The 27,474-nt window shown below is 39.8% G+C and overlaps 2 protein-coding genes across 2 annotated transcripts in view; both read right to left on the reverse strand.

Moving 5' to 3' along the window:
• The window catches only part of arhgef40 (Rho guanine nucleotide exchange factor (GEF) 40), a 46,969-nt gene extending 38,685 nt beyond the window's left edge, over positions 1-8,284 (reverse strand). The window contains exon 1 of the mRNA XM_026162682.1: positions 8,023-8,284. Coding sequence (XP_026018467.1) covers positions 8,023-8,025 — 3 coding nt within the window. The 5' untranslated portion in view covers positions 8,026-8,284. The remainder of the gene's footprint in view (positions 1-8,022) is intronic.
• Positions 8,285-17,270: 8,986 nt separating this feature from the next.
• On the reverse strand, positions 17,271-25,148 carry LOC113014006 (uncharacterized). Its single transcript, XM_026155300.1, has 10 exons — positions 25,118-25,148; positions 22,560-22,851; positions 22,319-22,455; positions 21,831-22,125; positions 19,479-19,630; positions 19,094-19,391; positions 18,830-18,975; positions 18,363-18,618; positions 17,551-17,729; positions 17,271-17,471 (listed from the first exon to the last, which is right to left on the reverse strand). The coding sequence occupies exons 1-10, from the start codon at positions 25,146-25,148 to the stop codon at positions 17,380-17,382; spliced, it is 1,878 nt and encodes a 625-aa protein (XP_026011085.1). The 3' UTR covers positions 17,271-17,379.
• Positions 25,149-27,474: the final 2,326 nt, after the last annotated feature.

Here is a 27,474-nt window from a genome sequence, read left to right on the forward strand (position 1 = left end):
TTTTGTGTGCTTCCTGTAAGACACAAACATTTCAGTATCATTAGACTCACTGTAAATATTAGCCAGTAAGTGTGCTTAGTCTTTTCTTTGCAAAGCTTTTGTGCTTTGAAGACTCTAAAAGACGCAAATAGGAACAACTTAGCTATTTCAGTCCATCTGGTGCAATAGTGGCCTTTGGGGGACTTCTGCCAGATGAATCATTCACAGTGTGCATGCACCACTCATACTCTTTATTTAAATGTTGCTAAAAAAAAAAAGACATATGAGCATCATATTACCTATTTGGGCATTAACTGATATTTAGTGGACAACGTGAATTCACTAGCTGACTTTGTGGCCGACTAGCTAGCCTACAATAATATTTAGTTTGAATGTGCCATGTGCAATTGTATACCACCAGCAACTTTTTTATTTATTTATTTATTTTTTTAAACAGGCTTGAATCTCTTTGTGTTCACAGGCCTGTGCAGACAGCCTTCAACAGGATATACCACTGTTAACATCCACAGAATGGAATTTCTGTCTGGAAGCACAATTATTAAAAATGCACAGTGGAAATGATGTCTAACAGAGGCAGGAAAAGAGCAGCGCTGCTTTTCCACTAAACTGAAAAAGTCCTCGTTAAAAAAAAAAATCAATACTGCTTATTTTCCAGTAGAATCACTGAAATGATGAGTGTTTCTGGGTAAAAGGTGAACACTCTTCTTTTTAACTTTAACTCTTTTGGTACACACAAAGCAAAGCAACAAGGATACATTCGGTAAATCTGATTTGTTGCTGGAATCCAAGACAGTAGAAGACATTCATGTTAAACCTGCTGCCTCTGCTTTGAGGGACTTTAGCTATAATCCAATTACTCTTCAATTGGACAGACACTGACCTTGAAATACAGGTCTTATTTTATAAAATGCTACGTTTTCAACAAATGCAGTCAACTTGCTGATAACTGTCCCCATGGCAAGTTATTACCAAACAAAGGAAACCAAAAATTGATGGAAAACAGAAAATGAAAATAGCTTTCATTTCAGAAGAGCATGAATGGTCGTGCATATATTCGAACATGTACTGTATGTGCAGAAGGATTTTTGTGAGTCAGTTTTTTGAGGCTATATCGAATAATGACTGCACTGTAAAGCCTGATGAATGCTATATATCCACCAATACTTGTGTTCATAAAGCACTACACTCACCAGCCATTTGGTACATGTTGCCAGTAGTGGGTTGGATCGTTTCCGGCTTCCTCTGAAGCCACATCTTTGTGGCAAACATTCCCCAGAGTATCCCAGAAAATATCCCCCACACTATTACCCCATGACATTGTGTGAATTTTAGAATTAGTTTCCTTTTTGTAGCTAATTTAAGTGATAACTAATGCGGTCTACTGCTGCTGTTCAGAGATGCTCTTCTGCATGCTGCATTTTTAACAAGCGGGTATTTGAGTTACTGTTGCTTTTCTATCAGCCTGGCTATTCTCCACTGACCTCTGGCATCAACAAGTCCATTTCACCCAAAGAACTGCCCTCAGTGGATATTTTCTCTTTTTGGACCATCCTGTGTAAACCCCAGAGAGGGTTGTGTGGAAATCTGCAGTTTCTGAAATACTCAGACCAAGTCACTTTCAAAGTAATTTAAACCACCTTTCTTCGTCATTCTGATACTTGGATTGTCTGATACTTGGATTCAGTAGATTGTCATGCTCATGTCTCCAAAATGCTGCCATTTGATTGGCTGATCCAAGTTAACGAGCAGTTGAACAGCTGTACCTAATAAAGTGGCTGTGGAAATAGGAAATATGTAAGAGTACTAAAAAAAACCGAGGTTTGATAAATTACGAATGGCAATGTAGCGTATGCAGATGGGGGAAAAAGCACTACAAAAATGGTCGTGACCAGTCAGTGAATTTCTCTTTTTTTGTCAAAAACCAGCTTGTTTTGTGTTATTTCAAAATGCTTTCACTTGATGAACAGCAACCAGAAACACAAATACCCCGTCTTCTAACTACAACTTACAAAATGATGGGTGACATATTGCTCACTTTGTTTTGGTATTTTAGAGTCTGACATGGTTGAGTCATCTATAAAATCGTGTGCTTTTTCAAGGCAGGACAGTCTGTTTAGTGTGCATCTGTATCCTCATGTTTGTACGGTAAAAAGTGGACACTGTGCGAAATTGGGGTCTGTCATTCTTGAGTCAGACTTCCTGTCTTTCTCTCCCGTACGGCAACTTGTCTTCCACCGATGACTGGCAAAGAGAGAACAATGGAGATATGCAGGAAGGGGTGTAGAAAAACGAGTGAGAACTCAAAAAAATAAGCCTGAGAGAGAAAAATAAGAGCCTGAGAAGTGGTTTCGGAGCTTATGACTGAGCGAGTTGAGAAACAGACTGAAAGAGAGACATTGAGAAGACCAGACAGATTTGCAGTGAGTGGGGGTTCAGACAGAAAGTGAGGGAAAAAAAGAGAACAAAAAAAGGAGGCTGACCAGTGGGAGAGATCGATGGCAAACAAGAGCAGCAGCAACCATGATAGAAACCAGATGTACATGAAGGACAGAGAAAGAGAGGAAGACGATAGAACAGGGAGGGGGCTTCGGTGAATGGAGGAGAGATAGAAAGTGACATGATTAGGAAGAAAACAGGAGAAAGATGCTGACAGGGAAAGAATGAGGAAAAAGAAAAAGTGAAGCGAAGCCAGCAAGGGAAAAAAGGCAGACAGACAAAAGGAGGATGAAGGGGGAAAGGGGGGAGGCCCAACATTGATTTGCTTTCTTAAATAAGCCTGTACAGCCAGATCTGATCTGACCTACTGTAGGTCAATCGGCTTCCAGGGATTTCTTATGGTTTGTTCTAGACTATTTAAGTGCTGAAGGAGTGTGGGCTGTTCTGAATTCATTAACTGCAACATAAAAAAATCACAAATATAAATGATTAGAATGGGAGTTTCATACATTTTTTTAAATCATTAGACTTCCAGGAATGTAGAGAATCCCAGAGTTAACAGCTTATGAGCATAGTAATACTCCTGTGGAAAAAACCCTGCTTTTCATGCCTCTCCTCATTTTTGTATATGTTTGAGAAGTCTGCGCAGATGTCTGCTGAGCGAGGGGCAGGGGTTAGCACAAAGTTTGTTGAACTATGACTCTAGCCATCTCTGCAGGCACATGGGGTCACAGCTGACCAGTCTTTGAACTGAAAGATGGACAGAAAACTAATTGGCTGTCTTTTGTTTCTGAATTAACAAATTATATTTCACAAATTAGCCAACATTTCAGGGATATACGCATGTATCAGTCAAACAAATGTCCATCCATTCTCTGCTGCTTATCTGGGTTCGAGCCACTGGGCAGCAGTATGAGCAGATAAGCCCAGACTTCCATCACTCTAGCCATCTCTTCTAGGTCATCCAGGCGGACACCCAGTCCTTCCAAAACCCGTCGAGACACATTTTCCAGTGAGTCCTGGGTCTGCCCCAGGACCTGCCCTGGTAGGAATCGCTGGAATACCTTACCTAGGAGGCATACAGGTGTCCTGATCAGATGCCTGAAGGAAGGAAATTTTGAAGGAAACTAATTTCCGCTTGTATCTGTGATCCCATTCTGTCAGTCACTATCCAGAGCCTGTGACTTTAGGTGACAGTAGGAACAAAGCCTGGCTGGTAAACTTTCATGCTCAGCTCTTTCTTCACCAGGGTCTCCCATGACAAAGTGGAGGGGCCAGACAAGAAAGACTCAGACAACCCTATCACTTCACTATATCTCTAATAACTAAGAGATCTTAATGATCTAATCAATTATAGATCTAATAAACTAGAGATCTAGCGAACCCTTGCGGGGCAGGGTTACTGGGCCCTCACCCTGTGGTAGAGCATCAGGGGAGAGTATTTGGTGGCTTCGCTTTATCCGTAAGAAGCAACATTGATCCATCCCTCTGTGCACCCACCATCCACTGGAGGGCTGTAGGGGTTCGGCTCTTTGGGGATTGGCCTAATTTGTGAATGATTGTAGGCTCTGCCATTTGAACTACAGCCACCCAAAAGCAAATGCATTGATATCAACAATGACTATCATCATTTAAAAATCACATGCTAAATGATTCATAGCTGCATGGACTGTGAATTTTCTCGAGCATAGTCATTTACTCTGAACAAGTTCAGCACTGTTGTTAAGGTGGAAGCAGCACAGCAGTGCCAGCAGAGTGGGAGTGGTAAATACTATGTTGTCTAATGGTGAATGCTCTACACACAAGGGATCAGAATAATGCCACCTTGAAATGAAACCGAAATGGGGGGTTTTTCGGTTTCATTTTGTCACACAGTGGAAATTTGTATTTATCTTGTATATTGTTTTTATTCTGATTTTTAGTGTTTATTTATGAGTGTTTTATTTGCATGGTTTTTAGTGTTTTATGTGACATGGTTTTTATCCACTGTGGACTGGCTGCACATGGGACAAATTAGCTGATAGGGACCACCTGCTGAGGCAGGGGTGTGTCCAGAGGTGGCCTATCAGGACCATTGTTCTGGCCCCTATTTGTTATGTTGCAGGACACCGACGCGAGGGGAGCTGTGGCGGTGGTCGCATCATGGATTCGGGTGCAGAACGCAAGCCGGGCTGGGAAGTGATGGGCCAGCGGAAGGACAAGAAGATGGGTGGCTCTTTCTTGTCTGCTGAAGACAGGGCTGGCGTGGACTCTGCTCTAAAGGAGGCATTCCTGGCCTGCTGATGGACCCATACTGAACATGTGGCCTAATTATAGCAGGGGGGGTTTTAGTGAATGTAGAAAATGGTAGTTTTATGGGTTTTAGAATTGTTTTTAGTAGAGAGCAAACATTTTATTATGTACATTTTAAGGGTGTTTTATTTGTGCTCCCTGGCCTAGTAATAAACTGTTTCTGATCAGACCTGCTCCCTCTCTGTGCCCGTGGTATCTGACTAGCTTGCTCCCCCTTGTATTTTAAAGAATCTTTCTTTTTAGCGTGACATTCTGGCGCGACCGCTTTAGTGTCCGCAGCGCGTTACAATTTCAAGGTGGCATCATTCTGATCCCATATACACAAGGGTCCTTTTTTACCCAGTGCAACAGAATGGCAGCTCACCAGCTTAACTGCCCCTCCACTGATGTACAAACAGTGCTTTGTTATCATTTATTAACACTTAGTATAAGAGTGAAAATGAAAGGATGTCAAATGATTTGGCAACTACTTTGTTTTAAATTCAGACTAAGAGCAAAATTAGATTAAAAAATGTGACACAAACTCTTATTAAGTTAAAAATAGCTAGCTAGATATTATAGTAACAGCAATTTTCTGTTATTGGGAAAGTCTATGAATATATCGGCACTATTCTAATCCTTGGTAAACTGTGATGTCAGCCATGAACACTTTGGGGGATAATAAATGTTCAAAAAAAGAAACCTGTTAACATAAACACCCGTTTACCTCTTTTTTTTTTTTCTTTCCACGTCCACATCAAAAATGCAAATCTGAGTTTCATTAGCAGCTAAACACCATTTGGTTACCACCTAGTTAACATTTTGTCTGCCATTTGGTGCAGAAAGCATGCAGTGGGTTTTATTGGAGCATTCTGGTGTGGCTCTGGGTCCAAAAACAGAAACAGTGAGCTGGACGTTTCTAAAATGCTCACTACAAGAAAACTGCAGACTTTTTAAGCCTTCTGCTCTATGTTCTTTGGTCTAATATTAATACATATTTAAGCAAAAGACCACAATTTTTATCATTTATATTATCGCGGAAAAAGCTAGATTGGTGATTATGAAGTTGGATAAAATGTCCAATAAAAATGGCCCAAACAGCAAGCTGCTGAGCTGAAAAGTAGCCATCCTCGGTCTGTATGCACTCTACGTGTCAGAAACTCTGAACAATCACAGGAAACTTTGTTTGCTGTGATTGACAACATGATTCTGTCCTGTCTGGCTCTTTCTAGTGCAGTTATCTCCACTGAACTGGCACTGCAAGCATGTTTAAACAAACACAGAAAATGGTTTGCTATAGCTTTCATAATACTGTACATATTTTTCTTTTTTTCCTTTTTTTTGATGGATTGCCTTGCCAAACTCAAGGACTGGTACATCCCATTAGTTTCAAAATCAGAGATTTCTGGGCAGAGGGAATGGAATTTTCACAAGGGAGCCCTGCTGTATGTGTTTGAGTGTGTGTCACTTTGTGTTTGCTGATTTATGTTAGCGCCTATGTACATGTGTTTTTTAGCAGCCTTGTTTGCCCCTGAATGGGAATGCACCCTCATTGTCCACCTTGTTAGGTATTCAACTGTTGGTCAGCGTAAATATTTTTAATCAGCCAAGCAAATGGTAGAAACTGACTTTGACAAGATGGAGTTTTAAAGTTTAGACTGAGCATCAGAATTGGGGAGAAAGGTGATTTAAGTATTTGAATGTTGATGTCAGACAGGCTGGTCAGAGTATTTTAGAAACTGCTGATGTACTGTTATTTTCCCACACAGCCTCTACAGAGAACAGTCTGAAAAAGAGAAAATATCCAGTCAGTTCTCTGGGTGAAAATGTTTATGTCAGAAGTCAGATGAAAATGGCCAGAATTCTTCAAACTGTAACTGTAACTCAAATAACTACTCATTACAAACACAGTATGCAGAAGAGCATCTCTTCAGCAGCAGAAGATTACGCCAGAAGCTACACCATGTCGAAAAGCTCAAAGCATCTCAAACTGGTTTCATGAACATGAAAGTAAGTTCACTGTACTCAAATGGACTCCAGTCAGACACACACAGTCAGACAGATCGCAATCCAGTAGAGCATCTTTGCGATGTGGTGGAATGGCAGCCACATCATGGAAGTGCAGCCAGCAAATCTGCAGCAACCATGTGATGCCGTCATGTCAACACGGACCAAACTCTGTAAGGACTGTTTCCAGCAACTTGTTGCACCAATTTAGAATTAAGGCAATTCTGGAAGCAAAAATGGCTCCAACCCAGTGCTACAAAGATGCAGCTGATAGAGTATCCAGTGAGTGTCCATGCGCAATCACGTTTTTGGTGGGCTGTTTGTTACATAAACTCTTATGAGCACAGTACTGTGGGAAAAGTTTGATTTCTCTCCACGTAACGCTTTACTGTGACTCTGTGTTTTCGTGTGTACATCTGTTACTGTTTTCCATTCTAAACTGTCCCAACTGGGGATCGAGGAGAACAAAACTGCACAGCACATGTTCGTCCTTCCCCGAGGTCCATGCCATCCCTTGTTCCTCCTTTCTCTGCTCCCTCCCCCTTTTCCCCTCTCTCCAGCTTTTTCTCCCAGGTCCAGTGTGGAAAATGCAGCATCACTGAAACCACCACCGCTGCTCTCCAAGTCTCCTAAAAAAAAAAAAAAAAAGTAACCCTACCCTTCTCTTTTATTCTCTTCCTTCCCTGCACAGCTCTCCCTTTTTTTCTGCTCTCTCTCTTCCTCTCCCTGCCAAACTGCTCCACCCAACTCGCAGAAGTTGAAATACAGTCACAGACTTTCTTTGTTAACTTGGCATCCTCTTGATTTAACTTCTCATCAGACACATTTGCATGTGTTTGCCATCTCCCAGTCTGTCTGTCTCTGTATGTCACTGATCAGACCATAAGTGGGAGGAGATGGTTAGTCAAACTCCCAAGAGATGCAACAGAGGACTCTTTTCACTTTAGAGGCAGTCCCTTACTCCCTCCGCAAGTCGGCCACAAAAATCACCAACGTCACACATTTTAAATCGTATCATTATGATTTAGAGCCATTGGGATCTAAGCTGAGCGTTGTAACTGCTGACTAAACATCTTCTCAAATCAAGAGCAAGCCTTTGTCAGAGATGAATGAGGGATCCTTCTTCTTGTTCAGTTTAAAATGCACATGTGTGATCATCTATGCACTAGTCATGCATTCAAGAAGTAAAACAAGATCATTTATATCCATGGGCATAAAAGTTACACAAAAACATTGTGACAATGACGACTGGTCAATACCAGTAAAGATTTCTACACACAAAAACAAAAAACAAAACAGGGGACTTACCATGACTTCAGTCAGGAATTCCTACGTAGTCTTCGGGTCCTTTCCTGAATTCATTTCCTCTGCGCATTCTCCGCAAAACTTTCTCTTTGTCTCAGTTACAATAATCAAGCTGCAACTCCTTTACTTTATAGGTTCGTGTCCCCTTCAAAGCTCGCCTTCTGTAAGATTTCGGCACTTGAGGAGCAGCTCTCCTCCCCTCTCTTTCCCTTCCACTTCCACACTGTCTCGCTGTATTTCCCAGCCTGGGAATGTCCGAGCTGCACTGCTTCCCCCACCCCTCCTCTCTCCTGCCCGGCAGTCCCACGCACCCCACACCTCCCTCTCCTCTTCCTCCTCTCACCTAACAAGAGAACTACAGTCCCTCTCTCTCCTCTCAAACTTTCCATTTCCCCCAGTGGTAACTTAAATGAATGCACAATGAAAAACCGTTACCCCACCCAGCCACCAGCCACTAGAAACCTCTGATGTTTTATTGTGAGCTTCTATTCTAAGGGCAGATAAGATAAGTGAGTCTGTGTGCAATCAAATGTAATCTCATGGAAAAGTGTGGGCTTCTCATCGAAAACACTCAGATATTAAATGGAAGCGTACGCACATGTTCAGTGCATCACTGAGGGGAGAAATCCCACCCAGCTGCCCTCTCCTTGACACATAAGCAAATGCCAGTGCAATTTGATAAGTGAGTCAACAAATAATGAAAATTCCCAGGTAGCACACTGGCAGCTGAACCAGTGGGCTCAGTTTAGGGCCCATCCTATGTACAGTTCAAACTTTTAGGGGGGCTCAGCTCCCAGTCAATGTAGGTGTTTCACATTTGCAAACCTCAATTCATTTGGATAAACTTTACAATGCTACCTTCAGAAGCAAACTAATTTGTCAGATGGCCTATTGCAATGTCCAAGAATAATTCAGAGTGAATAATCAGGGATTTCAATACAATCCACCCGTTTTAAGGTGGAGCCTTTAATTATCAAACCCGAGGCAAAGGCTCAGAAGTTAAAGAAGTATTTGTGGAAAAGTGGATACGATGAGAAACATGCACAACATTATTTCAGTCTCTTAACCACAAACCCCATGATATACAACAGCATTATTCAAGTACTGACACTGGAAAATCTCCCTGCCACTTCACAGACTTGCACACGAAGTAAAGTGGCAATAGAGTTGTTTTTAAATGAATAAAAAACCCTCCGTCTATGCACACTCAGCACAGAGCATCATGTAGCACATTTTCACGAGTGGAGAATACATTTGTAGCTCCTCTTCCTCTGTCTCTTCCTCACATCCCCCGTGAGCAGTGCTTTAAGTGGCCCAAAAGAGGTGCCGGTACTCTATTCTTTTTCCGCCTCCCCTGAGGTAACAACAACTATATTGAATGGGTTTTATATACAACAGTCAACAGACAACCTTATACAAAATAATAAATCATTTTATTAGTTTGTGGATTTGCTTGAGCTAGAAAGAGCTACTGAACATAAATAAAATGTGCAAAAAGGTATTGAAAATTTTTTTTAACAAAATGTACATAAAATAAATTATGAACTAATTTGTATTTTGCTCTCTCTTGAGTCCCTGCTGGTATCAGCAGCAGCACTTGTAAAGTGTACCTGCAGAGCTTGGTAGTTCTCCCATACTGCTTTCACTGTTCTCTCACTTGAAGCAACCCAATGCACTGATAAAACACGGCCTATCACAAGGAGACGTTGTCCAACATTGTGAGCACTCTCGGTTAACTCCCTTTGGTTTTTTGGTGATGCGAGAGGGAGTAAAGCTGATCTAAGAATATTTTAAAGTGGTTGATTCCTCCTACCTCCTTCAAAACATCACAAACTGCCAGTTCCAGTCTGTGATTGGAACAATGCCAGACAAACAGGTAAGGGAATTTGGAACAAAGCTGCGCAGCAACTCCTGCTTTCCTCCCAAGCATCACTGAGGCTCCATCACAAGCAAATGCCAACAAATGTTCCTGTAGGTAGTGAGGGTCAAAGCCATTATTATGAAGACATCCTAACAGTGCTTCAGTGATGTCCTTTGCTATGGTCCCCTGCAGCTCAATCAGTTTCAAAAATATTGTGTCTGGATTTTCAGTGGAAATAGCTGACCGCAGGCACACGACAAGCACAGACTTTCCACTTATTGTAGTGGATTCATCAGTGAGCACACACAATTTTCTTTCATTCATCACTATGTCATTGACTACCTTCTTTTTCATTTCAGCTGCAATGTGATCCAGTATATTTGCACATGAGTTATTAGAGTGCAGAACTCTGCCCATCTTGACACCATTTAAGACTTGCAACTGGACATCTATTGGCATGTCTGTAAAGGGACGCCCATGCTTGCCAATCTTATAAGCTGCTCTAAACACATTGAAGCTGAAGCGAAGTCAGCCTTTCTCATATCTTCAATGTGTTTTTGCATTGTATTTTGTGTTGCCTTCTCTTTTATTTCAACTACTTTCTTGTGATAAATTGAGTCTCTGTGCTCTTTTATTTTCTTTCGTAGTGAGTTTTGTTGTGCAGCCTTGTCCCTTCCAAAAGACGAGATTAAGCACCCACTCCACTCCTGCGACACTCTCTGCCCTTGCTGCATGTCCACGCGAGCACAAACTTGACTACACACACTACAACCCAACTTTTGATTTCTGCTGATCAGCCACTTGTAATTTGTGGAGAAATACCGGACTTGTGCTTGGGACCAACATTCTGGCCACTCATGCTCGCTAACGCGGCTGTTGTCATCGGTAGAAATGGTGTCATTCTCGTCCTCGTCGTCGCCAAAAGTGCCGTCGTCCGCGGCTGCGGCACTAGTGCAGCTTTCATTAGCTTGCGTCTGACCTGCAGCGATATCATTCTGGCTCGGTGGGGTGTCAGCCAGCGAGTCCTCTGATTCTGACCTTGTTCTTTTACTACTCAGAGTCTGAAGCCAGGAGAGCATATTAAGTGTTCATTGTTTTTGTATTTTAACCGAGCAGCTGTTTGCGCGTTTTACACACCCTCTCCGGACCACGTTGAGTTGTTGACATGACAACGGCAAAAGCGACGCATGCGCTTTTCACTTGTAAAACACATTGGTGTATGGGTAATGTAGTCTCTGCTCTCGGTGGGACGAATTAGGAAGTGTGCTTGTGAAGGGCGCTCTGAAAAGCGGCAGCGCAGCCAAACGATTATAACAGATGTGCAAATGAGAGTACCGGTACGCTAAAAGCACGTTCTGGGCGCATGGAGAGGTGGCGGTACTCTCAAGAGCTATATTTAGAAGTGGCGGTACTGAGTACCGGCGCGTACCGGCCCACTTAAAGCACTGCCCGTGAGGCCTTGTTTGTTGTTGGTACTTCTGTTCAGCTAACATGTCGTTAATTTCAGACACTTTGCAGCATCTATTTTTTAGTCTTTATTCTTTTCTCTCAGCTTTCTACCTCCAGCTTTTCACTACTTCCACCTAACTTTTTCTACAAGCTGAGAAGGTGTGGGAGGAACCGGTTTGCATTAAGAGATTTGATTGGGCAATCCACATTGGCCCACAGGGAAAGGCCCTGTATGGCAGATAAGCAGCCCTGCTGTAGACCAAACATTACCCACGTGGGCTCAGCCTACAGTACTTTGATAACCGAATAAGAGTTTAATTCAAATCATGCTGCATCTAAATTTAAAGTTCTCCCTAATACGAATCTCTCTATATAAACTTCTTGACTCAGAGTCATCCAGAACAAATAATGCTGGATATATAAACCACTATAGACCTGCCGGTGATTAATTAAGCCTATAAATCATAATGGAGGTTATTTCTCCCCCGAAGTTTATTCACTTTGAGGATGAGCAGAATGAGCTAAATTAAAAGTCAGCTTTGTTTAAGGTTTGGATCACTTTTTAGTTTTGAGATGACTCACAGTTTCTTATATGTTTTTATTGGTTCATTTCACTGAAAATAGCACCGCACTGGTGGTTTTACTGTGCTTAATTTAACCGTAAGGGTTTGTGTTATGGATCGAGGAGGAACGATCTCAACCACTGCATCAGCGCCCCCCTGTGTTGTGTGTATGATATTGCAATTATGGAAAACCAGACAACGATGAGGAGCAAAGCGACACTGTACTGCCAAAGTATTCTCTCATGTGCCTTCACATGCACATGAACTTGAGTGACATCCCATTTTTAATCCATATTGTTTAATGTGAACATTTAATATTTGCAGCTAAAACAGCACCAACTCTTCTGGAGAGGCTTTCCACCAGGTTACAAGTGTGTTTATGGGAATTTTAGATCATTCGAGCACGTTTGTGAGGTCAGACATGGATGTCGGAATGAAAAGTCCTGGCTGTGCTCTGACTAATCCCAAAGTTTGTTTCTTTTTTTCTTTTTTTAAGGCTTTCAAGTGTTCCACACCAAACTCACTCATCCATGTCTTTATGGACCGTTTCTTGCCCACTGCTGTGCAGTCATGTTGGAACAGCAGGGAGCCATCCTCAAACTGTTCTCACAAAGTTGGCTGGATGAAATTGTCCAAAATTGTCTTGGGATGCTGAATCATTAAGAGTTCCTTTCAAACTAAAGGGCCGAGCCCAACTCCTTAAAAACAACCCCAAACGTTGGTGACCTCTGTGTTCTATGCCTCAGCAACTGCTGACTCCGCTCTGTGATTTTACGTGTCCTACCACTTCATGGCTGAGTTGCTGTTGTTCCCAGTTGCTTCCTCATTGTTATAATACCAATAACAGCTGACTGTGGAATAATTAGTAGCAAGAAAATTTCACATCTGAGCTTCTAAGAGCGATGCCGTTCTTTCACAGACGTTTGTAGAAACAGTCTGCATTTTGTACACCTGTGACCATTAAAGCAATTGGAACACCTGAATTCAATAATTTAGTAATTCTTCAAACTAAAACTAAACTGAAATCTAAAACTTGATGTGAAAAAACTTGTTAGCTTATGAAAATAAATATAAATGAAACTAGACATTAAAAAGAGAAAAGAAAAACTAACTGGACTAGAAAACTAAAATAAAAACAGTGAGGAGATATTTTTAGTCTTTTTAATAACACACGTAATTGTGTTATGTGTGCAGGCCAGAAAGACTTTAATGATCTAGAGATGAAATAATATTAATACTAATTATAATACTAATAACGATAATGATAATGATAACAATAGTAGCAATAATATAATGCACTACAAATTAGAGGAGTGTCATTTCAAAGGAGTGACTGAGCTTACACCTGGCAGAGACACCAGGCAAGCAGGACAGGCAGAACCAGTTCAGGCCATTTTCAAACGTTGGGTGTGTTCGTCGTCACTCAGTTTATGTTACACACTTGTCAACACATATTACTCACCTGTTCCTTTTAAGCTATATGGCTGTGCCACACCTAAAGTAATGCTAGATACAATTGAAAGAATTTGACCTTTTGATTTGCGTTTACATTTCTTTCTATGTGCAACTGTTTCAAAGCATGCCTTTTAGAACTGGATCATATAAAACAACAACAGCAGAAATATTTAGACCATGACATTTTGCCTTATTCTGCCTCTGTGCATCACTACAAAAACATTTCAGAACAGACAGTTGGGATGTAACTGACCTGCACGCTTTCAGTTCAAATTCAACAAAAATCCTGATTTAACTGTTTGGGAATCACAGCCAGATTCCATTTGGTGCAGAAACATCCTACAGAACCTTCCACGGAATAATTTACATCATTACAGCAATGAAAGGCATCAAATTAAAACCTTGTTTAGTCTTAAAAACATGCATTTCAGTATACACAATACACACAATAATTCATTGAAAACCACTCGCTTCCTCTTAGGGATCCTAGGACGGAGCAAAATATATAAACACAATGCTTATCATAGCCTATGAAGTTTAACCTGTTGTACTCAAGGAGTTATTTATCATCTATGGGATGAGTTGTGTTTGCAACTTAAAGCATGTATTAACTTTGTCATTACACTAACTTACACTAACTTTGTCATTGGTAGATGTATATTTTTTAGCTAAGAGGACAAAAAAATCTATTTATTCATGAAGGACATAGCAGTACACAGAAAATCCTGGTTTTCCCCCAGGATATAAATGCAGCACGAGTTTGTGGATGTGTGGTTTGAAAGTCTCAAACGTCGCTCATACCACAGTGAAGAAAAAACCACCAGCACAGTGCAATTTAAGCATTTAACATAAGATAGCCTTTTATTTCACTATTTACAAAGACTTTATAATGTAGAACTCAGTTCGTCGTAGGGTGAAGAGGAGACAAGCAGAGGGCCGAGGTGGCATCCGGCTGGAGGTTAAGATCCAATCCAATCCCCGCACAACAACTTCTTTAAACAAGTCAATAAGCCCTCTTCACCTGTCTCAAGAGCCAACACACACACACACACACACACACACACACACGCACACATGCACGCACGCACCAAATGTGCACCAGGAATTAACTGTAATTAACCACATTTTTAAAAAAGCTAAGCCAATAGCCACACCCACGTCTGGTTACTGTCATATCTGCTGAATCAGGACTTTATTTAGAGTCTGTCTGACAAAGTGAAGCAGACTAAAGTAGAACATCATGACACAATCTAAAGAAACAGGTGAAAAACAAAGTTATTGACAGCTATCAGTCTCAAAACGGTTACAAAACCTTTCTCAAATTGTGGGACTGTTTAAACCACAGTGAGCGCTTTTATCCACAAACAAAGAAAACCTGGAACAGTGGTGAAGCTTCCCAGGAATGACCGAACTACCAAATGAGTCATCCAGGAGGTCACAAAAGACCCCAGAACCACATCTAAAAAATTGCAGGCCTCACTTGCCTCGGTTTAGGTCAAAGTTCATGATTCAACAATAAGAACGAGACTCGACAAAAATGCTGTCTATAGGAGAGCTCAGGGACAAAACCACAGCTGAGCCAGAAAAACACAAAGGCTCGTCTCACATTTGACAAAAAACATCTTAATGAAGCGCTTGGATTTTGGATAAAGTTCTGTGGACTGATGAGACATGGAATGATTGCTCTTGTCAGATTACCTAGCCCGAATACTACAGAAACTGCTGATCTACTGATTTTCCACAGAAAAATCTCAAAGGTTTACAGAGAATAGTCGGAAAAAGATCAAATATCCAGTGAACATCAGTTCTTTAATGAGAATGCCTGGTTGATGTGCTACTTTGAGCTGACAGGAAGGCAACAGGAACTCAAATAACCATTTTTTTGGGTTTGGTTTTATAACAAATGTATGCAGAAGAGCATCTCTGAACCACTAACATGTCAAAACTTTGAAGCAGATTGACTACAGCAGCAGAAGACCGCAGGGAGCGCTGCTCCTGTCAGCTATGAGAAAACTCTTCTGCCATATTATTGCTCTATATAAACAGTTTAGACATTAAATAAGAATTAATTTAACAGCAGAAATAAAACAATGCACAGTTTGATACACAAGTATAGTTTCAAACGAGTGACTCAGCCTGCACCAGACACAGACACGAGACAAGAAGGACAAGTTAGACCAGGTGAATCATTACTCAACTTTACACTGATTCAACCTGTCCTAATTTTTTGGGTGTATCTGTCCTTACTTGGTTTATATTAGAACTTGTCAACGTGCTTCAGTTAACACATTACTCAGATATGGGAGTTGCACGCTCCCTGAAACTACAGGATTGTACCACACCTAAAGAAATGTAACAGAAACACGTGCCCTGTTGATCTACAATCACAATGTTCCCTTTGTGTAATTGTGTCCTTTTAGAACTGGGTCATTTCATTCCCAAGTCAACGCGTCACACAAGAACCAGTCATCAGGAAACAGATCAATCATCCAGGGTACCACAGCTCATTGCTGTGTCTCTGCAGAATGGATATTTTGCTTTTAAACATCGATATGTCCCATAATGCTGTTCTCACAGTTGGCTGCAGAAAAAAATATTGTGCTGGGAAAAAACAAGGTTGCAGGTTTAGATTGTGAAAAACTGCTTTACTTAGAATTTAAATATGTTTTCCAACCCTGAAAATTTAACGTGTCTTGCTCCTGTTCATATAAAATTCTGACGCTCAAACAGGCAAGAAAATACTTTGATTTAAAAAAACAAAAAACAAAGCTTTGGCTTGCCCCTTTTCACTTTGAGGCTTGTAACGCTGAACATATTCACAGTACAAAGACAAAACTTCCCATGACTTCATTTAAAGCACTAAAACTGTTATAGAAAATATTCTAATGTGAGCAAGTGGAAGTCACTGATTTATTTACCCAGATGTTCCCTTAATGAGTATGAATATGAGTATTAAACCAAGCACTCACAAGAGAAAGCGTGTGTCCTACATGTGTGCTATTTTAATATTTTAGCATATTAAGAGTCTCAATATTTTTTCCTCAAGGTCAATTTTAAAATACGCAAACGTGTCTGTTGGTTTAATGAGAATTTTATTGCTTTGATGAATTTGTACATCAGTTCTGAATTGTTGAAGCGTGATCTGCATTTCATTGCTTTGGTCTTGACATAATACAGAACAAAGTTTAGCTTCCAACACATTTGTGTCCATAAATGCTTACACAATGAGACAATTCCTGTAAGTCTGCCTCTGAATTTAAATCAGACAATCAAGATGTACCAGAGTTGATGTCTGTCAGCTCACATTCAGGGGTTCTAACAGAAGTACTGCATTAACAGCTTTAGTCATGTTTTTAAAGTCAAATTCCCTTTCGTGCACACATTTCTTATGGAGCCTCAGCAAAGGATAGATTAAGAAATAAAGTTTCTAATTAAATCTATCTTTAAAATATACATTTCAGCATACATGACGATATTCACCTTTACTGTGAACGTGTGGCAATCGCGGTGCTGTCGAAGTAAACTCTTTGCACACTGTCCTGAGCACGTAAAGGGTTATGAGTTACAGTTAAATTAAGGCAATGCCCAGTAAATGCACGCACGCAACATTGTGGTGTGGCTGGGGAGAGGGAGGTCTGGGCTTCTCTGCTTAGGCTGCTGCCTCCGCGACCCGGCCCCGGATAAAGCGGATGAAGATGGATGGATGGATGTTTTAATCCAAACTTTATTACCACATTTCATCATTACAGTCTTTGCCATAATTTTAGAGACATTATTATAGTCATTTATTGCTTTATATAATGCAGAGGAACAACCTCACGTGTTTTGTAGAAATACAATTGCTATGATTGCTATGAGCATTACTACAAACTAGACAGGAAAGATTTTAAAGACAAATCATTTATTCATGACTGTAACTTATGAAAAAGAAAACGTAATGTTTTATGCGATTACTGAATTTTTCTAAGAATGGTTTAAAGGAGTGTAAAACAAATTCAAATGAAAACTATTTCTAACAAAAAAAATCATGCATCACAGTTTATACAGTGTCATCGATTTTCCTATGGACTTGTTGGATCCTTGGAAGCTGGAGAAATAAACTCTCTGCACGCCATCGTCAGCACCTGAAAGAACATGAGGAAAAGTTCAACTAAAGCAATGCACAATAAAAGCACACAAGCCTTAACGTGGTGTAAGTAAAACCTGATTGGCAGATGAAGTTGAGGCTCTCCTCACAGGGCTGGTCTTGCCACAGGAGGTGCTCTGTGCTAGTCATGCCCCCACAGGTGCTGGAGTAACAGTCTGGAACAAAATCCTGTGGCCAATTCAAGAAATTCATGGACTGTCCAGACATCCAGAACCACTCGTCTCCTCTGAGGGATCTGTTGGACAGAACAGATGAACAGATCTGAACAGATTTACATTTATCGAGATGTTGCTCTTTATGGAGCATATGGGCGTTTAAAAGCTGCTTGTTGAATTTCACATAAGCTGGATGATCCATATTTATCTTCTTGATGTTGTGTAGGCCTAAAAGAACAATGACAATCATTAAAAAAACAGAAAAAAACCTTGGTACAGCAGGTTTGTTGTGTTTACAGTGAAAGCTGTTTGCAAAGTGGCCTATTATTGCAGCAATGGCAGAAATGCAAATGAGAAAATGGAAGGACGCGCAATGCAAAGATCTGCATCTGCATAATTTGATTTGCAAAGTTTGCAAATTGTCACAGACATCATGCATCATAAGAGTACAGGGTAGTGCATCTGGCCTCTTAGTATTGTGCAGGAACCTTGAACATCACAAACGTTATTCATTAATTATGAAAAAAAAACACAACAAAATTGGTAGTTTTTGTGCAATTATACAGCACTTTTCCATTTGTTTGTTATTTTGTTTGTTTTAGAAGACATTTGCATCTTATCGCATCCAAACATACTTATGTTGTAGACCATCAGGACCAATTTGGGGGAACTGAATAGTTTGCGGACTACTGCAATAACTACTGTATCAGTACCTGCGCAGTCCCATCCAGACGTGGTCTGTGAGGGAGAAAGGAACGAGGCCCAGCAGCTGCTCCAACTCGCTTTGCTCCTGTTGGCTGTGAAGGCTGAGCAGGTCCCAGTAATAACGTCTACAGTGCATCAGAGCATCAGACCAGCAGAGCCTCTCTCCCACCACCGTCACGTTCCTGCCACCAAGCTGCAGGCTCACAGGTGGAGGAGGGGTGGGAGGAGGTGGAGGAGTTGGTAAAGGAGTGACAGCTTCTGGAACTACAGGGAAGTACTTTGCTTTAGGATTCTGTTTGTTTAAGCCAGTTTGGTTGTTATTGTTTTCCTTTCATTTTAACATGTTCCATTCAAATATTCTGTAGTTTAATGGTAAATACAAGAAAAACAAATCAAAACAGTATAAATCTTACAATAATAATTTAAGCACACAAAACCACAACAATTTCTAAAAAATAGCACAACAAGACCCTACCAGAGAGAGAAGCAAACACCTCCACTTCACACAGGGTTGTGTAAGTCCTTTTTCCTGGTATGATCACAATGATGTAGCGACCTTCCATTTCATTACACTGGAATGTGTATGTTGGTGTACCATCTAATGATGTGATCATGCCACAACTGATGGATGTAGAGAAAATTTTAAAAAGTTTCAGTGTAACTCTTTTAAATTTAATGTTCAGTTTTTTAATAAGGAAAAAATGTTTATGGAGCATATTTATCAGAAATCAGATCTCACCTGGGGTTCATGTTACCATTTTGATCCAGCGAGTTCCCGATCAGGATCTGTGCCCCAAGAATCCTTGGAATAAAAGCTTCCTGTCTGTTGATGATGGTGACAGCACTGACTTTATAGACAGCCAACAAGTCTACTCTCCACCAGGGACCCAGATCTTCATCATTGTGTGTACAGCATCCTGAGTGCAAGTTTCCATTTTTGCACCCATCGACACCCTTTGAGGGCCCAAACACTGGCCCATACCAAGTTGATGACTGTACTGTTTGTTTGTTTAAGGCCACGTTTGGAAGAGGTTCAACTAAATTGTGGAAAAGAAGAAACAAGTATGAATCAGTATCAGGCAGATGTGTTTCAGTAGATCAGATCCAGTCGCTTAAAGCTCTACCTGCTGGGGCAGCATACACCTCCACTTCACACAGGGTGAGAGTCTTCTTCTGTCCAGGAAGAAACACATTCACAAAGCGACCCTCCATGCTGCCTCCATCACACCGGTATGTGTAGGTTTTACCCGCTTTGATATGTGAGATGGAAGCACACCTGACAGCAGAAATTGTGTTATACCTCTCTGACCTGTCTTCCCCCTGTGCAATGTATGTACGGTCGGAAGGGTAAGATGGCGCTGGCAAAAGGTCGGCAGCCTTAACCCAATTTCCTTCGGGGTCAACCTTCAGTATCAACATTGACAAGCAGAGAGAGGAATGTGTTGCGAGACTTGTGTGCAGTTTACGCTGTAAAGGTGGGCGTGTTACCTGCTTGTCTATGGAGCAGTGATGAAAATGATATTAGATAAGTGTCACAGTGTGTTAATACAGGTGGCTACGGACCTTGATCAACCTTCCACCATGAGCACAGCAGCCGGAGCAAATTGATAGATAAACATAATGGGAACCACACCCAGCAACAATCAGCAGCTGTGAAATGTACAGCAGCAAGGACGGAAATGAAGGTTTTAAGAGCACATAAAATTGTGTTGAAATTTGGGGCCAACTGACTTGTGGAGGTTGGGAAAGTGTCTGGAACATCGCAACAAACAAAAACACGCACAGAGGGTTTGCTGGATCTGCAGCTCCACTGAACACACATAGAATTAACCCGCCTACTAATGCACACATGCAATGAAAATCAGCTTACACTCATTAACACGTGAATTTCAGCAAGGTTAACTTAAAAAAAAGAAAGACTGGTATGTCCAACCAGTGATGAAACAATACATTTAGATAAGATAGTCAAATTGTGAGATGGTTTCTGCTTATTGAACAACACAAATGACCTACTGAAGGAAGGAAATTCTCTTTTGTGAGTTTAAACGCGATCTTAAGAATTTAAATATGTACATGTACATGTGAGTTAATTATATCATTAAGGGGGGGCTGACACAGGGCCTGGCAAACGTGCTCATGAGAGTTGGAACTCAGTCTTCTGAAGGTCATAAGCTTTGTTTGGCGTGACTGATATATTGTGGGAAATGACTTAGAGTGCAGAGGGGTCATTGCAAACATGCTTACACACCTAGGTTATGTTTAGAATAAGTCTGTGGGTCATAAAGTAACGAACATGTTATACTAAACCAACTTTGAAACACTAGATTCTAGTGAAAAATGAAATGAAAAAATAATGTTCTTCTAGTGACTAGAAGAACATTATTTTTCTTGCATCTAAATTTCCCAAACACAGCAGTTATCCCACATATGGTCCACCTATTAAAGGGGGACAGAGGGTTGAGAGAGAGAAAAGAAGCATGACAACTAAGAGAACTGACACCTAGTGGGTAACAAGAGAGTGTGTGTGTAATGTTTGGAGAGATGTGCTGCACTTTCATTCCCAACAATATAGCCCCAGATGGTTCTGTAACTAGAGCCCTAGAGCATCTTGCCCACGGACACAACGACCAGGACAGAGAGCGCGGGGATCGAACCGGCGACATTCTGGTTACAGATGCGCTTCCCAACCCCAGCGCCACGGTCGCCCCACATGTGACCTGTGTTTAAGAAGAGCTCAAAGGGGGAATTGTGAGATTATTACACTGTCTTATGTTACATTATACCTCTGATTTAAGCTTATGAAATCATTCTATAGTTTTAGGTTGCATTATACTCCTGAGTTAGAAGGTGAAATTATTATATTGATTAGACTGATTTGTATTACATTAGACTGCTGATTTACTGTGAATGAATTACACTGTTCTATGGTACTTCATACTGCTGATTTATAAAGAAAATACTGTTTGCGGAGAATCATGGCCTTGCTTTTCTGATTGTAGGAAGAGCAAAACATACTGCACAGGAAGCCAAGGTCGTAACTTAGGCTCACTGAGAGAGAAAGAATGTGGATGCTTAGTTTGGAAGTAAGAATGTGAGAAATGGTCAGACACTTTGAGATTTTGCCGGACACCCTCCAGTGCACATCTCCTGTTCGGACGTTTGAAATGCTCAAAGTGTTGTATGGAATAAAGAGAATTGTGCTGATTAAAGTAATTGTTGATTGAGCATTTATGCATTGAGTGTTATTCTTCCTTCAGCCCAAAGATCAAAGAGTTGGGATATTTAACAGGGCAGTATTATGTTAATGTTGTGGAGTTCCAGTTCAGGAGGGAGTAACATGAAGTCCTGAACTAGTCCTGTGGTGGATAATATATAAATATTGCAATCTCTGAAATATTGCTGTTGAAATTATTTTAAGATGAAACAAACAAAGAAAAAATCACAATGAACATTGACTGGTATGAAGTCATCATTACCTGGGATTATTGTTTCCATTGTTCTCCAGTGAGTTTCCTATTCTGATCTCAGCTCCATCCAGTCTTTCAGCACAGCAGTCTCCTCTGTTGGTGACTTTTACAGCAGTGATTGTAAAGCTTCGCTGCAGGTCCACCCTCCACCAGGGGTTGGTCTCGTCTTCAGCCGTGTGGCTACAGAACCCATTGCTATAGAACGAGTTCCGTCTGCCATCGATGGCTTTGGACGCAGTGGCAACAGAGAGTGTAGATGACTGGGTAGCTTCTCCTTTGAGTGCCACATTGGGTAATGGGTATCCTTGAAGGAAAACCAAGAGGACAATAATTTCTTTTGGTTGGCCTGTCACAATCTCTATTGACATAAATTTAAAAAAAAAGAATCATAATAATATTTTTAGAAATTAAAAACACCCTGACATGAAAGCTTTCATTGTCCTTTGACTCAGTAAATTACAGTCTTATGTATCAACATAATAATTAAAGGTGTTTACCGTAGTACACTTCAACCTCACAGAGACTCAGGACCTTTGCACTTCCTGGTAGAAACACAGTGACGTAGCGTCCCTTCACAGAGTTACATGGAAAATAAAACGCTTGTCCGCTGGGAATGTGAGAGATGACAGCACACCTGTGTATGAAACATTCAAAAAGAAAAAGTATAAAAATTAAAAATAAATAAGTCCCACTGATATAATGATAACTGACTTATGGGTATATATCGCATTCTTTCACCTGTTACTTTCAGGGTCACTGATTTTTGTTGAATTTCCGATCCAGATTTCAGCACCATCCAGCCTGTTTCCCAATTCATCTCTATTAGTTATCATTACAGTCCCAATTGTATACACATTTACCAGGTCTACTCTCCACCAGGGATCAGATTGTTCACTGGTAAGTGTGCAAGACCCTCTTTGATAGCTTGCATCTCTGTTTCCATCAACTGCCTTACCACCAGTACCCACAGTGCCACTGGTTGAAGATTGGACAGCTGTTTTTTTCAGTGCCAGGTTGTAAAGAAGTTGACCTAAATATTTTAAAAAATGCATTATTAATCAAAACAGCTAGTACTGAGCAGAACCAAACCTTTGAATATATGTTGCAACTCTTCACTGATTGCTCACCTTGAATGTTTAGAGTCAAACATAATATACAGTGCTCTGAAAGGCATTTGTCCCCTTCTTGATTTCTTTTTTTCTGTATACTTAACACAGTTACATGTTTCATGTCATCAAACAAATTTGAATAATAGACAAAATAACGAGTAAATACAAAAAAAAAAGTTTATTTAGGTAAGAGTTCATTTATAAGAGAAAAAAACTATCCAATCTGCCAAATGGAGACAACTTGGAAAAGTCGGGAACCTTCCCGGGATTTTCAACCAAAATCACTGCAAGAGTGCATTGATGACTCAACCAGAGGTCACACAAGAACCCAGAACAGCATCCAAAGAACTACAAGATTCACTTGCTTCAGTTAATGTCAGAGTTCATGATACAAAAATAAGAAAGAGATTAAGTAAAAATGTCAACCATAAGAGAGATCCAAGGAAAAAGACACTGCTGACCAAAATCCCCCCTCACAAAACATGTTGATGATCCCCAAGACACAGCCCATTGTTTGCCAGCGATGCCAGTTTAAGTCATTATGCAAATGTAGTGTTTTTAAGGTTGAGGAAACCTGCAGTCAACTGAGACTGAAGAAGTCACTTGAATGAGTGACAAAACATTTCTTCCACTGAAAACACTACATCCAGATTTGAAGGATTTGATTTAAGCATTGATTCTGTTCTATACCATAAAATCCTGAAGAAAAAACAAAACAAAACTAAACAAAAAAAAAAAAAAAAAACCCCAAACCAAATAACAGTTCTGGAGTGGCCTAATCAAAGGTCAAACTTTTAATCACATTGAGATGCTTTGGCATAACCTGCACTTCGGTGAAAGATCAATTGTTTGCTGAACATGACACTTCCATGCTCAAAAATCCTCCAATGTAGCTTAATTAACACAATTCTGCTGAGAAGATTGGGCCAACATTACTCCACAGTGATGTCAAAGACTTATTGCCAGTTATCACTAATGCTTGAGTGCAGTTTGTCCTGCCAAAAAGTGGCACGACCAGTTATCAGGTTCAGGAGATTAATTAATAATGTATACTTTATTGATCCCCGTGGGGAAATTACTTGTTTTTCCTCTACATTTGACCCGTTCATTCAGTGAAGCAGTGGGCAGCCACTAAGCAGGCGCCCGGGGAGCAGTGTGTGGGGACGGTACCTTGCTCAGGTGTACTTCAGGGTGGCCGTTCAGTGAATTCGAACCCCCGACCTTCCGATCATGGGGCGACCAGTCTACCTACTGAGCTATCCCTGCCCCACAAGAAACGTTGCCATGAGCAGGATTAGAACCTGGCCCTCCTGGTCTCAAGGCGGCTACTTACTAATTTCTTACTGTAAGGGAGTGAGCTGGTTAGACAGGAGGAAACAGAGGTTAAATGAATATAACTTAACTTAAGCAGATCTTGCAACTTAGCATAGCTCCAAACTAACTTCTACCTCCTTTTGGGAAAAAAAAAATCTAAAGTAGCACACTACAAATAAAAATAATGTATTTCAAGAATCTCAGTTACCAACTTCACAGTTGTTTGAATGCTCAGTTACATAGTTTTGGATAGCATTTTTCCCTTTATGAATTAAATCAATTAAAATTGCAATTTGTACTTATTGTGGCTATCTTTGTCTAATAATAGAATTAGTTTGAGGATTTGAAAAATGCAAGTGTGACAAATGTGCAAAAAAAAAAAATGAAAGAAGAGTCAAACACTTTTTCACACACACATATATCTATCTATCTATCTATCTATCTATCTATCTATCTATCTATCTATCTATATATATATATACACTGTGCAGCTTATTGATCTCGGCTATCACCTGCACTAAGGCTGTTTCAGTTTAGTTTGAAGATAATTTGCTTCAATATCGGCTGTGATTTTTCTTTATTTGACTTTTTTACATTTTCTTTGTTCCATCACCATCATGTGCTATTCTGCACAAGATTGCACTTTGTGGACCAGAATATGTTTGTTCGTAGAAGAAAAGTTTACCTGCCAGTGTTCCAGATGTTAATGTTAACATGATGGAAATGCCTGTTAACATACAGACATTTAAAAGATATTTTTTTTTAAAAAGGAGTTATTTTTTTCAATGATCTCACTGATGTGTACATTAAATTCCATCATCTTCATTTTAACTTTATTTTTTCTTAAAGAAAGTTTAAGATACTTTAACTTACCAATGAAGCTCCAACTATGAGTCCCACTCATGGCTTAAGAAAGTATCCAAGTCAAATGTATTATGGCATTAATAAAATGCAGTAATTGGCAGGTAGACTGACTTACTGTCTCTGTAGTTTTCTTCTAAGCACTACCAATCTCATACTATTCTCCCCTGTTTGTTTTGATATCCAAGAATATGCAAATTTTTAGTCAGTAATGTTTGCATGAATGACAACACACCCAAACTCATATCTGGATCTTCAGACCAAACCTTTCCAATGCATGTTTCTACAATTTAATGTTTAAATATTCTATTTTATTTTTTTACATTTTTCACTTGCCGTATTACACATTTTTATTCATTTCACTGATCATTACTTTCAAAGGCACATGCTTACCTCAAAGTCTATCAGCCAGATTCACACACAACTATATGTGCCGTTTTATTGTAAACTTTATTACTTTGATGAAGATGATGGCACTTGCATTTCTCAAGTGTAATATTTAATTTCAATGCTAATGTCTCTGACACAAACAGAGATACCTGTGCAGTTACAGTTTTCCACAGCATCGTTTACATCAGGGGTGTGAAATAAAAGCCCTGGGGCCAGCATTGACCCGACAGAGACTCCAATCTGGTCTGCTGAATGGTTTTGGAAAATGTGCATGGCATGCATTTATGGACTTCTTATAGGTGTACAACTTTTCCTGCTGATAAAAAGCTCCCCAAAAACTATTTATACTACACCAAAGTAGTTAGGTATTAGATAAACAGTTAAATGAGATAAAAAACATTTTTAATGTGTACAACAGAAATTCGAGTAAAAAAAATGAAAGTTTTCATCAGTCAAATAAAAATATAAGGTTTTATAAGTACATGACATCTGGGCAGTGAGCTACCAGAGATTTATCTGTAGTTTTACACACTTTTCATGTAGAAAAACTGAAATGTGCTGTTGAAATTGCACTTTTACAATATTTTCATACATGTGTTTAACATGATATAAGCCCAGCCAGATCAGCAGATGATGTTTAGGTTCACCCCACAATGGGCAACATCCAATTTAAGAATTTAAAATAAAACATCAAAACAGATTTAAACGGAATGAAAATGTTGCCATTGATGTAGTACTGGCACCACCTGTTGATACTGAGTTTCATATATGCTACATGGTTAATAATTAGCTTTAAAATAATAATATGTATTACTATTTTTTTAATAATTTGTTTAGAAAAACACTGAAAAGACATCTTTCTAACTCTGAATGAAATTTCTTTCACGTTCATCTTTGTGGATTAAATTATGTAGATAAAATACCTGCCCCGCTAATGTCACAGCAAGTTTGTGTTTTCTGTCAAAACTAAAAAACAAACACGCCTGTCTGGAGAAGGCAGCAATGCAAATGAGAGAACACAACAACACCTGACTTAAGATCTGCATCTTCTGAGAATATTTGCTAAATTCAAATCATTAAGAAGCATCTGACCTCTCAGTATTTTGCATCTGTTCAAAATTACATCAAAAGCAGTTTGCCTTTTACACTGACTTTAAATTAATAATATTTGGAAAATAATATTTGTTAAACTTTTTTTTTAGTTCATGTAGTGAAATGGGTTCATATAAAAATGTTTTTGTTTTTATTAAATATTTTGCAAGATTTCACAGTTTAGCCCCGGAGTCACCTCAGTATACATAAGGAAAACTTTTTGCATCACGTCTAGTCATGCCTGTCTGGAAACGCTAGCAATGCAAATGAAAGAAAAAACAAGGACACAGCCTGTGACTTAAAGGCTATATCTTTGGAGAAATTTTCATTTGCAAAATTCAAATCGTCATTCAAATTGTGAATGAAATGAGAGCAGAGAAAGGCCTCTTAGTATTTTGAAAAGCAAGAATGGCGTCATATATGAAGTGGTGCATATATAGTACATGAGAACACAAACTTTATTTCAGCCTAAATTTTAATTCTAATGAATATGTTTGGCTTGAAACACGATCATAGGAAAAGAAGGAGGCTTTAAAAAACAACAACAAGATAACAAAACAGGAAAATTAGTATGGAAGAGTCTATAGTGGGATTCAGCAGGTGAGGGAATCTTAAAATCAGTTGTAGTGGCTCAGCATGCGGAAAAGTATCATAACTCATAATCATTTCTATTATGAGTTCCAGTAGATTTTTTTTATTGTACAGGCTGTGATCAGGTGACCTGTGCTGTGCTCTGAGGTTTAATGCTCTTTGTTGATTTACAAAACTGGATTCAACAAGATGCAACCCGAATCTTGGCTAATATCCATCCTGTATACTCACAGTACATTTATACTAGACTGTTTAAAGCTGATGCAAAGCTGGAATTCAGTTAATTCAGTGAGTCA

This window comes from Astatotilapia calliptera, chromosome 3 (assembly GCF_900246225.1).
Source record: "Astatotilapia calliptera chromosome 3, fAstCal1.2, whole genome shotgun sequence".
Classification (NCBI taxonomy): Eukaryota; Metazoa; Chordata; class Actinopteri; order Cichliformes; family Cichlidae; genus Astatotilapia; species Astatotilapia calliptera.